This window comes from Dendrobates tinctorius, unplaced genomic scaffold (genome assembly GCF_039654945.1).
Source record: "Dendrobates tinctorius isolate UK_male_01 unplaced genomic scaffold, ASM3965494v1 ptg000174l, whole genome shotgun sequence".
In the NCBI taxonomy this organism is placed as follows: Eukaryota; Metazoa; Chordata; class Amphibia; order Anura; family Dendrobatidae; genus Dendrobates; species Dendrobates tinctorius.
The window spans coordinates 15,340,199-15,352,616 of NW_027361841.1; the positions used below are offsets into that span (position 1 = coordinate 15,340,199).

Below are 12,418 nucleotides of genomic sequence, written 5' to 3' on the forward strand. Positions count from 1 at the left end.
CTGGAGCTGCTGCATCCCCCCAACCTACTGTCTCCTTCCCCACCATCCTGTAGCATGTAATCCCGAATGGGTAGGGTCCTCTCTCCCATCTGTATCAGTCTGTGATTGTTAGTTTGTTTACTGTAAGTGATATCTGTAATTTGTATGTAACCCCTTCTCATATACAGCACCATGGAACCAATGGTGCTTTATAAATAAATAAATAATAATAATAATTATACCATACTTACTACATCGCCTATTCCACCAAAGCCAACGTCTCCTGTAAGAGAATTAAAATAAAAAAATAACAATATCCTTACCTGTCCGCTTTACATGTGAAATGGGGAAATATAGACATGTGTAAAACAAGGGACACACAAGTACATAAGGAGAGGGGACCCTGCCCGCGAGGGCTCACAGTCTACAGGGATGGGTGAGGATACAGTAGGAGAGGGTAGAGCAGGTCATGCGGTGGTTCAGTAGACCAAGGATCATTGCAGGCTGTAGGCTTGTCAGAACAGGTGAGTTTTCAGGTTCTTCTTGAAGGTTTCCGTTGATGGTGAGAGTCTGATGTGTTGTGGTAGAGTTCCAGAGTATGGGGGAAGCACGGGAGAAGTCTTGTATGCGGTTGTGGGAAGAAGAGATAAGGGGGGAGCAGAGAAGGAGATCTTGAGATGATCGAAGGTTGCGTGCGGGTAGGTACCTAGAGACCATGTCACAGATGTATGGAGGGGACAGGTTGTGGATGGCTTTGTATGTCATGGTTAGGGTTTTGAATTGGAGCCTCTGGGCAATAGGAAGCCAGTGAAGGGCCTGGCATAGGGGGGAGGCTGGGGAATAGCGGGGAGACAGGTGGATTAGTCGGGCAGCAGAGTGTAGAATGGACTGGAGCGGAGCCAGAGTGCTAGAGGGGAGGCCAGAGAGTAGGAGGTTGCAATAGTTGAGGCGGGAGATGATAAGAGCATGCACTAGTGTTTTTGTGGTTTCGTGGTTGAGGAATGAGCGGATCCTGGAAATATTTTTGAGTTTGAGGCGGCAGGAGGAGGCGAGGGCTTGGATATGTGGTTTGAAAGAGAGCGCAGAGTCGAGGATCACCCCAAGGCACCGAGCATGAGGGACTGGGGAAAGAGAGCAGCCATTGACATTGATGGATAGGTCTGGTGGAGGGGTAGAGTGAGATGGGGGAAAGATGATGAATTCTGTTTTGTCCATGTTCAGTTTGAGAAAGCGAGCAGAGAAGAAGGCTGAGATAGCAGACAGACATTGTGGGATTTCAGTCAGTAAGGAGGCGAGGTCCAGATAGGTAGATCTGCGTGTCATCGGCATAGAGGTGATACTGCAAACCGTAGGATTCTATGAGCTGTCCCAAGCCAAAGGTGTAGATGGAGAATAGTAGGGGTCCTAGGACAGAGCCTTGAGAAACACCAACAGACAGGGGGCGAGGTGAGGAGGTGGTGTGTGAGAGGGAGACACTAAATGTTCGGTCTGTTAGGTATGATGAGACCCAGGATAGGGCTAAGTCTGTGATGCCAAGAGATGAGAGAGTCTGTAGCAGGAGGGAATGGTCTCCGGTGTCGAAGGCAGAGGACAGGTCCAGGAGAAGGAGGACAGAGTAGTGTCGCTTGCTCTTGGCGGTTAGTAAGTCGTTAGTGACTATAGTAAGGGCAGTTTCAGTTGAGTGATGCGGTCGGAAGCCAGATTGTAACCGGTCAAAGAGGGAACAGGAGGAGAGGTGGGAGGACAGTTCAAGATATACATGCTGTTCCAGTAGTTTTCAGGCATAAGGGAGAAAAGATATCGGGCGATAGTTAGACACAGAGGATGGATCAAGGGAGGGCTTTTTGAGGATGGGTGTGATTGAGGCATGTTTGAAGGATGAGGGAAAGACACCATTTGTAAGTGAAACGTTGAAGAGGTGTGTTAGAGATGGGATGAAGACTGTGGCCAAGTTAGGGATGAGGTGAGACGGGAGTGGGTCGAGGGCACAAGTGGTGAGGTGTGATCTTGACAGAAGGGTGGAGAGCTGATCTTCTGTCATGGTGGAGAAGCTGGCTTTTGCAGAACAGGGCTGAGCAGCTAAGAGGGGCATTGGGGGCTGCGGGCCAAAGTTTTGTCTGATCTTGTCGATCTTCTGCTTAAAGAAGGAGGCAAAGTCTTCAGCAGAAATGAGAGGAGGTACTGTGGGACAGAGTAGAGAATTGAAAGTGTTGAAGAGTTGTTTAGGGTTGTGAGACAGGGAGGATATGAGAGATGCGAAGTAAGTTTGTTTAGCGGCAGAGAGTGTGGACTTAAAGCTGGCAAGGGACTGCTTGTATGCGCTGAAGTCCTCAGTAGAATGGGTTCTCTTCCATCTCCGCTCAGCGGTCCTGGAAACCCTGTCTCAGTTCTTTGGTCAGGCTGGGCAGCCAGGGCTGCCTGTTGATTGTACGAGTTTTGCTCTGCGTGAGGGGGGCAGCCGAATCAAGTGTTGCTGGTATTGTGGTGTTATAAAAAGTGGCAGCAGCATCTGTTTCATGAAGGGAAACTATGTCTGTAAGAGGGAGAAGGGACTCAGAGAGTGATTGTAAATTGAGGTGTTTGAGATTCCTGCGAGGGTGAGCGAGTTTATGGAGCGGGGGTTGCGCAGTAGGAGAGGAGAGGGAAGAGAATGTCAGTAGGTTGTGGTCAGACAGGGGGAGGGGTGAGTTATTGAGATTAGTGAGGGAGCAGAGACGGGTGAAGATAAGGTCCAGCGTGTGACCATCTTTGTGAGTGGCCGCAGAGGACCATTGAGTGAGGCCAAGGGAAGCCGTGAGCGATAGAAGTTTAGAGGCAGCTCGGGTGGAAGTGTCAATGGGGATGTTGAAGTCGCCCATGATGATGGTGGGGATGTCAGCAGAAAGGAAATGGAGTAGCCAGGTGGTGAAGTGGTCGAGAAAGGTGGAGATGGCTAGTTCTGGGGGGCGGTAGATGACAACCAGTTGGAGGTTGGAGGGGGAATAGATGCGGAAGGAGTGCACCTTGAACGAGGGAAGAGTAGCGGAGGGTGGCAAAGGAATTGGGGTAAAGGAGCAGGTATCTGAGAGGAGCAAGCTAACTCCACCACGTTTGTTGCTGGGGCGAGGGGTGTGAGAGAGATGGAATCCGCCATAGGAAAGCGCAGCTGGAGGGGCTGTTTCAGAGGGAGTGAGCCAGGTTTCAGTGATGGCAAGGAAGGAGAGTTTGTTGGTGATAAAGAGGTCATGGATAAACGATAGCTTGTTGCAGACAGAGCGTGCATTCCATAGTGCTCCAGGTAGGGGGACCGGGGGAGTGGGGGCTGGATGAATAGGTATGAGGTTGTCATGGTTGCAAAAAAGTGTAGAGGATCGTGGCAGGATGTTAGAAATGAATGTGGGGATGTGTTGAGGAGGGCCAGGATTTGGGGATACATCGCCAGCAATGAGGAGTAGTAGACAGAACATTAGAAGGTGGGAGCAGGATAGTAGGACATGATGTGGCCGTGTGTGTCTGGAGAATAAGGATTGTATGTGGAGGAACAGTTGTGACAAAGAGATGAGATGGCTGGGAAGGAAGGAGGGGGAAATGACTAGTTCCTTACTGGGTGGAGGGATTGCAGGAGTTAGGGAGAAATAGAGTAGTATGGGGGTGATAGAAAAAAGAAGGTGAAACATTGTGGTGTTATAGTCCGTTACCTTACAGTCAATTCCAGTCCAATTCTAGTCTAATGATAGCTATACTATCCTACAAGTCCGGCTCTGTTACTTCTGGATGCCTTTTGCTGAACGGTGGCATTATGCTTTACATCCAGACACAGGGGAGCTTGAGGATGATCACCGGAGACAACTCGGTCCCCGGCGGTCACGTGCACTACAATTCTCGCGGCCAGCTGATCGTGAGAACTTGGCCAGTGACCGGAGATAACCCCGTCTCCAGCGGTCACGTGCACGGCCGTTCTCGCAGTCAGCTCAGCTCATCGCGAGAACTTCAGTGGACACGAACGTCCGGCTGTGGCACAAGGTACACCTTTATTTAAATTAGTTCACATGCATAGTAAGCTTAGTTTTTTGCACTTAATACCCATGTGACTAGAAAGATAATGTGATTTTACCGCATCTAATTAAATCCTCTTGGTAATTTACCTTGCAGATACTGAGCGTCTCCACAACATAGACATGCAGCAGTCTGGAAAGACGCGCCGCATGTCCGTTTACGCAGGGAAGCCGGAGGATTCTCAGTACGCATAATGGAGATGGGATTTCTTGAAATCCCATCCACTATGCTGTAACATCTGGCCACTGCGGGTTGGATGCTGCGGATGTACGCAGCGTCCAACCCGCAGTGTTTACCGACTGTGGAAACTTACCTTTACACCTCCCAACTGGAATTTTGGACCACTCTTCTTTTGAGAACTGCTCCAGGTCTCTCATATTTGAAGGGTGCCTTCTCCCAACAGCAATTTTAAGATCTCTCCACAGGTGTTCAATGGGCTTTAGATCCAGAGTAATTTCTGGCCACATCAGAACTCTCCAGCGCTTTGTTTCCAATCATTTCTAGGAGCTTCTTGATAACCACATTAAGGCTGGCTTTACACGCATTTTTGATAAAAATGCCACTGGGGTTTTTGATGCAGTTTTCTTTTTTTGCCATTGCCAGAATTGGAACTAGTGAGAAGAAGAAGTACATTCACATTCCATTTGAATCCAGTTCTGACTTTTGGCTCATAAGACTAAAAAAAATTCAGTTACTTGAAAAAAAAATGCTGTGTATGAAACCTCCTTTAACTATGTATAGTATAACTTAACAACACATCCATCTCTCCTGAGACACCTTTACAGAATGCAGTCCAGTGTATATTGATTATAATTGTATAAATGATCTTCCTGTCTATTCTTCCAGCACGGCTGTGGTAATTTTGTTCGTGTAATTCAGAGCTTCAATCGAACCCATTTGTACATTTGTGGAAGTGGAGCCTTCAGTCCTATTTGCACATATGTCAACCGAGGGCGCAGGTCTGAGGTATTGCACATCTTTTTCTAACATATTATCAGAGTATAAGAATATCTGTCATATTATATTATATTATTATATGTATGATTTATGCTTACTTTACTTCACATTTACATGTATATTTTGAAGATTTTGGATATATAAAAAGTTCTGCCGGCTCTTGACTCCTGTTTATATAGCTGAAGCATCATATCCAGCACTGTGCGTAAGGGCTCATGCAGATGACCGTCGTTTCGTTCCTCGTGTGATCCATCAAAACATTGGATCACCCTCAGACCAATGGGGTCGTGCGCATATCCGATTTTCGGACCCGAGTGGTGGAGGAAAAAAATCGCAGTATGCACAATTTGTCTCCAGTAATCGGATGGCACTCGCCCATTCAACATCTATGGGTCCGTGTTGAATGGTCCAATTTTCACGGACAGACAGAATGAAGAAGATGGAGACATTTTTTTTTCTCTCACTTCCAAGAAAATCGGATCCCACTCTGATCAAACTCTGAGTGTGATTAGCCTAATCCGACTCTTCTCTGATGGAAAACATATGGTCGTCTGCACCTACCCAATACAGAGTCTAGCTCTACAAAGTTAATAGAGAATAGAGCATTATGCAGCTTATTATACTTAAACAAGTGGAGAACTCAACCAATGTGACCTACCACAAGGCTGATCTATGCTTGAAATATATACTGCCTGGTTAAATAATTGTGTCTTCCATTAGGAGACATTGGAGGCATTTACTAGTCTGCCCTCTGCATTAGGTTTATGTCTGACACTACAAGAATGTACTTCATGAAAGGTCACAGGAAGCATGCGTTCTGCACAGTCACGCTAAAAATCAAAGACGCTATTCATAATTTCCTGAACAAAAGCCTATTTAAAAGCATGTGCTGCAGATTTGTGGGCTAGAAAGTATCAAACATTGTAGCAAGTCAGTGACGTTACACCAGCAGGGATTTCCATGTATAGAGCGAGGCGATCATTGCTGTGCTAGAAATCAAGATAAAGGTTGAGCTGCACGGCTTGTGTCTTATCATCGGTAATTGTCACCACCCCCGTTTGTCGACATTACAGAAAAACGTTTTCTAATATTTTACAGGATCAGATATTTCTAATTGACACCAAGAATGAATCTGGAAAAGGGCGCTGTTCTTTTAACCCCAAAGTGAATACTGTTTCTGTTATGATTAGTAAGTATTTATATAGATGATACATTATGCACAAGCCATGGTTAAATGCAGATGTACAGTGTGGTTTCAGCGTGAAATTGATGTACAGTAAAGACGAAACTTAGAGTTCTTAAGGCTTAAATAGTTTGTTCATATTTTGGTGCCCTTATAATTACAAGCAGTCTGGTTTGGGTTTTTGTCTCGAGATCTCCACCGGTCACTCTACACTCCCAGCATCGGGGAGTGCGCACGTTAGCAGACAGGAGGGCACAATTTACAGCTGAGCGTGTAGAGTGGAGAACAGATTCAGTAGAGAGCTTAGGCTACAGAGCTTATACTTTCTACTGAATATGTGGTCCATTCTGGACATATCCGGGTTTGATCCCTTTTGATCAAACTTTCCTATGCAAGTCAGTGGGTTTTAAGCAGTCACAGAAAGAATCAGCTGTGCCCCCGTGCGGTCCTGTCTCTACACTCTCTTATGCCCAGGACATCTGGTATGATCAGCCAATGTCCCTGCACGGTCAGACACAGTCATTACACAGTACATAGCAGGGGCACATTTATAAGATTATCTCAGCACAGGAATATTTTATTTAATCACAGGCAATTGTGGAACTTATTTAGATCTATTGAATAAAATGCTCTTTGTTCATGGGAAAACCTTTCGAAACCAGGAATATCTGTGAATCTCAGGACAGGAGATTCAACACAAGTTGCCACAGGTAGAGTGATAGTACATTAATAATTACTAAACTACTATCATTATGCTCAGCATTTCTACTGTTAGAATTGAATGGCTGGCTGAAATCATTCAGTACACTAGTATCCATTAACATGGAGTTAGATGTGTGGGAGATAAAAATGACAGACTTCTATAGATACTGTAGACTAGTGTGGTTCCCCAGCCACAACTCTGGTGGCTTTGTAGCCACAAACTGTTAGGCTAAGTAGAAAGTTATAGTCCTGTAAGAGACAAAAGACCACAAGTGGCTGTAGCTATAGATCTTGACATGTCTTCTGGTTGGAGTTAGCCCTTAGGCTCGGTCCACATTGCATTAGGGGGGTGCGTTTAACGCATCCGTTACACAGCGGCATTAGCGCCATGTAACGGATGCGTTAATGCACCCATAGACGGCCATAAGGTAGCGCATCGCCAACGCATGTCATAATCGGCATGCGTTAGCGATGTGCTGTCATTCTGTGACGGACCCTCGGATGAGGTCTGCAACGTCCGAGGGTCCGTCACTGCTAGCGCAAATGGAGCATCTGCGCTAGTGCGATTGTGTTAAGGAGTAGCGTTAACGCAGTCCGCCAACGCTTTACGTTGAGCGGACTGCATTAACGCTATGTGAACCTGGAGTTAGGGATCCTTACTGGTAGACCAATTTTACTTTGCCCATACCATACATATAACATAGTACTGCGACCCAGTTCCAAATCAGACTGTTCCCTCTGACAAAACTATTAGAGGCACAGTGAAACGGAATAACATCACTGATCCACGTACTTTCCATGGAAAATGGGAACATACTTTAACAATGATCACAGCTGCCAGATTATAATATCATAGAGATTCTAGAGAAATTGCCACCCATTGTCATTCTATAAGAAGTGTAAATAGAATTTCTCGTCATGTCTGCCGTGACAATGAGATGCCTGTTTGTAGACTTGTAATATTCTGCTAATGTTTATAGACTGATTAATGTTATATTATTCCTGGACTCACAAATGGGTGCAAAAGTTCAGACTCCTGACTGCATACATAAACTGCGCAGGCCCTTCGCTTTACAGTGCATGTTATAAAGTGGAAAAAGCAGTGACATTTGGCCTGAAATAAAGCAGCGTTCTAGGTTTGTTACCTTATATATGACAGCTTGATTTTGAGTGATAAAGTTAATCCGTGCTATGGCACAGAACAGTAGGACTATTATCTAATGTGAATTGTGGCTGTATGTCGCTGGCTAATGAGTGGGTTGCGTGCCCCGGGGTCATATCCACATATAAACGTAGCCATTTACACGACTGGAGATTATTATGTCATAAAACAAATTACCAACATTAAATAGCAATTGAGACTTTAAAAACCTGCAGCAGAGCATCCAAACTCGGATTTTTTTTTTTAACTATGGTTTAGGTTTGTTAAAGGAAAATGTGTCTGTCGCAGATTATCTCGAGTAACCGTGTAAGTTTCAGATCATTTCTGGCACGTAAGATGTATAGTTACGTATTGTAACATTTTCCACCTTGTTTATAAGCGATATTTCTTTTTGACAACGCACTGTTCCGTAGATGAAGAGCTCTTTTCCGGAATGTATATTGATTTCATGGGCACTGATTCGGCCATTTTTCGCAGTCTTACAAAACGTAATCCAGTGAGAACAGATCAGCACAACTCTAAATGGTTAAGCGGTAAGGCTTTTTTTTGCAATTTTAAGTACGTTACAAATGTTATTAAAATAATCATGTTGAATATTTTGTACATATCACCTTATCTTAAGTTTACTAGTATCAGTTTCCAAACCTTAAAATTTCCAACTCGGCAAGGGTATGAGATTGATTGCTCTAAGTGGGAGAAACAAATAATAATATTGCAGTAATGATACCTTTTGCAGGGGTATGGGATTGTGCACGCAACATCTTTTTCAGGAGAATTCCTCTTGAACACTCCAAAAAAAGCTCTAAACAATGTAAAAAAAAACATGCACTGTAATGTCAAAATGATTTGCAGTGCATATGTTCCATCTTCAGGCTTCAAAAGTCGTGAAAAGGTTAAAACAAGTGACTGGTCCATTCTTCTGGTGGCTTCCATTGGGAGCCGCCACTATTTTATATATGGAATGTGAATAAAAGACGCTGGACAAGACGTCAGAAAAGACACGTGGCCCCTAAAAAAATTGGATTTTGTTAATTGTGTTGGAAAAATGAGAAATTGCTCATAAACTTTTAACCCTTTTAACTTCCTAACAAAAAATGATGTTTCAAAAATGATGTTTATATGAAGTAGACATGTGGGAAGTGTTATGTATTAACTATGTTGTGTGATATTACTATCTTGTTTAAGGGTATAAAAATTCAAAGTTCGAAAATTGCTAAATTTTCAAATTTTTTGTAAAATGTTCAATCTTTTCATAAAATATTAATCATATTGATCTAAATTTATCACTAATATGAAGTACAATATGGCATGAAAAAGCAATCTCCGTTGAAGCATTCCAGAGTTATTACCACATAAAGTGACACTGGTCAGACTTGCAAAAATAGGCCTGGTCAGGAAGGTGAAAACAGGCTGGGGGGTGAAGGGGAAAAATAACAGGTCATTTTCTGATGCCACATTACTTTTAAATTTGTTTTTTCTATGATTGACCAAATGGTCATTAACATTGTTCATAGAGCACAAGGTGCTGAGTATATGAGACTCGCACACATTCATTGCTTTTTAAACAACCACTAGCTGCACTTGCTCGTTATCCCTGTAAAGCTTCTTTTACAGTTACAGGGTTTTTTGCTGCCCGTTACTGCGGCCCGCAATTTTTGAAGTAGTATTGGAAAAAAAAACGTCGTTCCCCAAAACAGGAAGTGACGGTGCATCTCAAAAACAAATTTCCGTTTGTTTTTGCGGTCCCATTGATTTTCAATGAGGGCCGTGTCCATACACCGTGAAAAAGATCGAGCAGGCTCGATCTTTTTTCACGGCCGCAAATACAGCCCTCACAGCCATATGACACATGTCGCACCGTGGAATTTTTGCGGGCCGATTTTGCGGCCCCATAGAAATATATTGGGTCCGCAAAAACAGCCAGCAAAAACAAAGTAAATTTAAAAGAAGCATAATTACTATCTTTGTTACTAAAACAACTCCTTTTATTTACATACATGATATCTTGAATAGATAAAAAGGGCTTAATAAATGTTAATCTGACATGATAATAAATATGTGAATCACATACAGTAGGAGTTAGAGCTAAACATCTATATGTCTCTTATTTTGTGTTCTAGAACCAATTTTTGTGGATGCCCAACTCCTGCCGGATGGAACTGATCCAAACGATGCAAAGGTTTATGTCTTTCTCAAAGAGAGGTTGACTGACAACAGCGGCAGCACCAAGCAGATCCATTCCATGATAGCCAGGGTTTGCCCGGTAAGCATGTCTACTTCATCTATAGCAGTGATGGTCATTGTCATACAATCTAATAATCACATTGCGCATTTCCTGCTCATGATGAGGCCGAAGATGAAGCCACGGACTACTGTAGGACATGTAATGTGGTGCATAACTCTTCTTTAATGTCTAGTTATTTCCATCTGGACTTTGTCCAAAGTAATTACATTTAATCACCGGGCATTACTGAAACAGTGAACAGAAATGCTTTCAGATCCTGATGTTTCACCATCCGAACAATGGTGTGTGTTCTGTGACTGGATGGCTGTGAATGTTACAGTTTTTTTCTGTCAGATTCAGCAAAGATTTCTTGAGTTCTAGAATTGCACAATTATTTCTGTAGTTGACAACATTTTATCAAACAATACATGCGACTGCTCTCCTCATGGGGCCTAATTTTTTTTAATATTTACATTTTGCTTCACTTTTTTCAAACATTTCCCATTATAGTGAATTTTTGCTTTTGTGATTTTCTCAGTTTTTTTATCTTTGTTCCAAAAGCCATAACCTTTCTTTACAACATAGTTATAAGATGGCCGAGTTTTTTGCACGGCAAATAGTTTTGAATTACCGTATTAATTTTCCCATAAGTGCAGCAAAGATTTAAATGCCAAATCTTACCCGCCCATATACATTAAAGATGTTAGAAACATGCAACACCAGGCTTCATATAGAGTTGATGCCTTTAACGATATTTGGTCATCCCACTGGGCTGAACATGACCTGTAAATAGTTGTCTACTTGATGATCTATACGAGCTTCTTGCTAATTCTGAGTACTGTAGTGAAGTATATCACATTGGGTCTTGTATTTTCTGGAATTATGATTTTGCCAATTGTGGGTTTTTTTTGGGGGATTATTGTAATTTTCCTATTACATCACAAAGTTATTCAGCTCAAGTTCTGAGCCCACTTATTTTATATTAGTAAGAACATTGCAGTCATTTGACTTTTATTTCTGTACTAGCTGAAGAGCCCGGCATTGCCCGGGCATAGTACCTAACTATGGGTCCCACTGTCTTCCTTAACATCCCTGCTCTCCACCCGCCATCCCATTCTATCCCTCCGCGGCCGCGCTCTACATCCATGTCCCGGTGTCCCTCCACAGCCCCGCTCTCTTCTTCGACAGCCCCGGTCTCTTCGTCCACAACCCTGCTCTCCTGCTCTCTCCCTCCACAGTCCCGTTCTCTTTCTTCACAGCCCTGCTCTCCCCGTCCACAGCCCCGTTCTCTTCCTTCACAGCCCTGTTCTCCCCGTCCACAGCCCCATTCTCTTCCTTCACAGCCCTGCTCTCCCCATCCACAGCCCCGTTCTCTTCCTTCAAAGCCCTGCTCTCCCTCTCTCTCTGTCCACAGCCCCGTTCTCTTCCTTCACAGCCCTGCTCTCCCGCTCTCTCCCTCTACAGCCCCGCTGTCTACCTTCCTCCACAGCCCCGGTCTCCATGCACCACATGCGGTGACGCCGTGACCAGGAGAGAGAGGTGCGCAGATTGTTCTTTCGGCCGGAGTGGGCAGAGCTGGAGTGGCGCTGCAGCGCATGTGATTCGGCGACCTGCAGGGGCATGGTGTAGCGCTGTAGTAGGCCGCAGTAGAAGCCGGGGACTAAATTTAGGCAGGGAAGCTGCAGGGGAGAGGGGGGATAGCACAGTTGGCGACAGGGAGCGCCGACTGAGCCAGGACAGGGCTGGGAGGGTGTCAGCATTATTCGGCCCCTGTCCTGAAGACTGTCTTGCTCACAGCCCCGCTCTCCATACACTGTCCTGCTGTATCCGTCCTCAGCCCCGCTCTCCAATCGCGTTCCACTCTGCTTCTTCGTGATTGGTTGGTGTCCCACTCTGCTGCTTCGTGATTGGTTGGTAATACTGGAGCGCCTCGCGGGGCCTGGGGGGGAACTCGGTACCGGGCCCGTCGACTTCCATGGGGGACGGTGTCACGGCAGCGGCGACCGGTCCGTGGCACAGAGGCGTCCAGTAATGAAAATAGGGGAAAGTTGTGTGGTATTTATGTGGTAAAAATGAAAATAAAGTTATTAGATGGTGAAATACGTGACGCCACCTGTGATATTCTAGTCAGAGGTGACCAGCGATGTGGTGTTGCTTCTCTGGGATGGATGTTGGG

The 12,418-nt window shown here is 44.6% G+C and overlaps 1 protein-coding gene across 1 annotated transcript in view; it reads left to right on the forward strand.

Moving 5' to 3' along the window:
* The window catches only part of SEMA3C (semaphorin 3C), a 194,125-nt gene that overhangs the window by 116,886 nt on the left and 64,821 nt on the right, over positions 1–12,418 (forward strand). The window contains exons 5-8 of the mRNA XM_073551322.1: positions 4,861–4,980; positions 6,070–6,160; positions 8,432–8,551; positions 10,139–10,281. Coding sequence (XP_073407423.1) covers positions 4,861–4,980; positions 6,070–6,160; positions 8,432–8,551; positions 10,139–10,281 — 474 coding nt within the window. The remainder of the gene's footprint in view (positions 1–4,860; positions 4,981–6,069; positions 6,161–8,431; positions 8,552–10,138; positions 10,282–12,418) is intronic.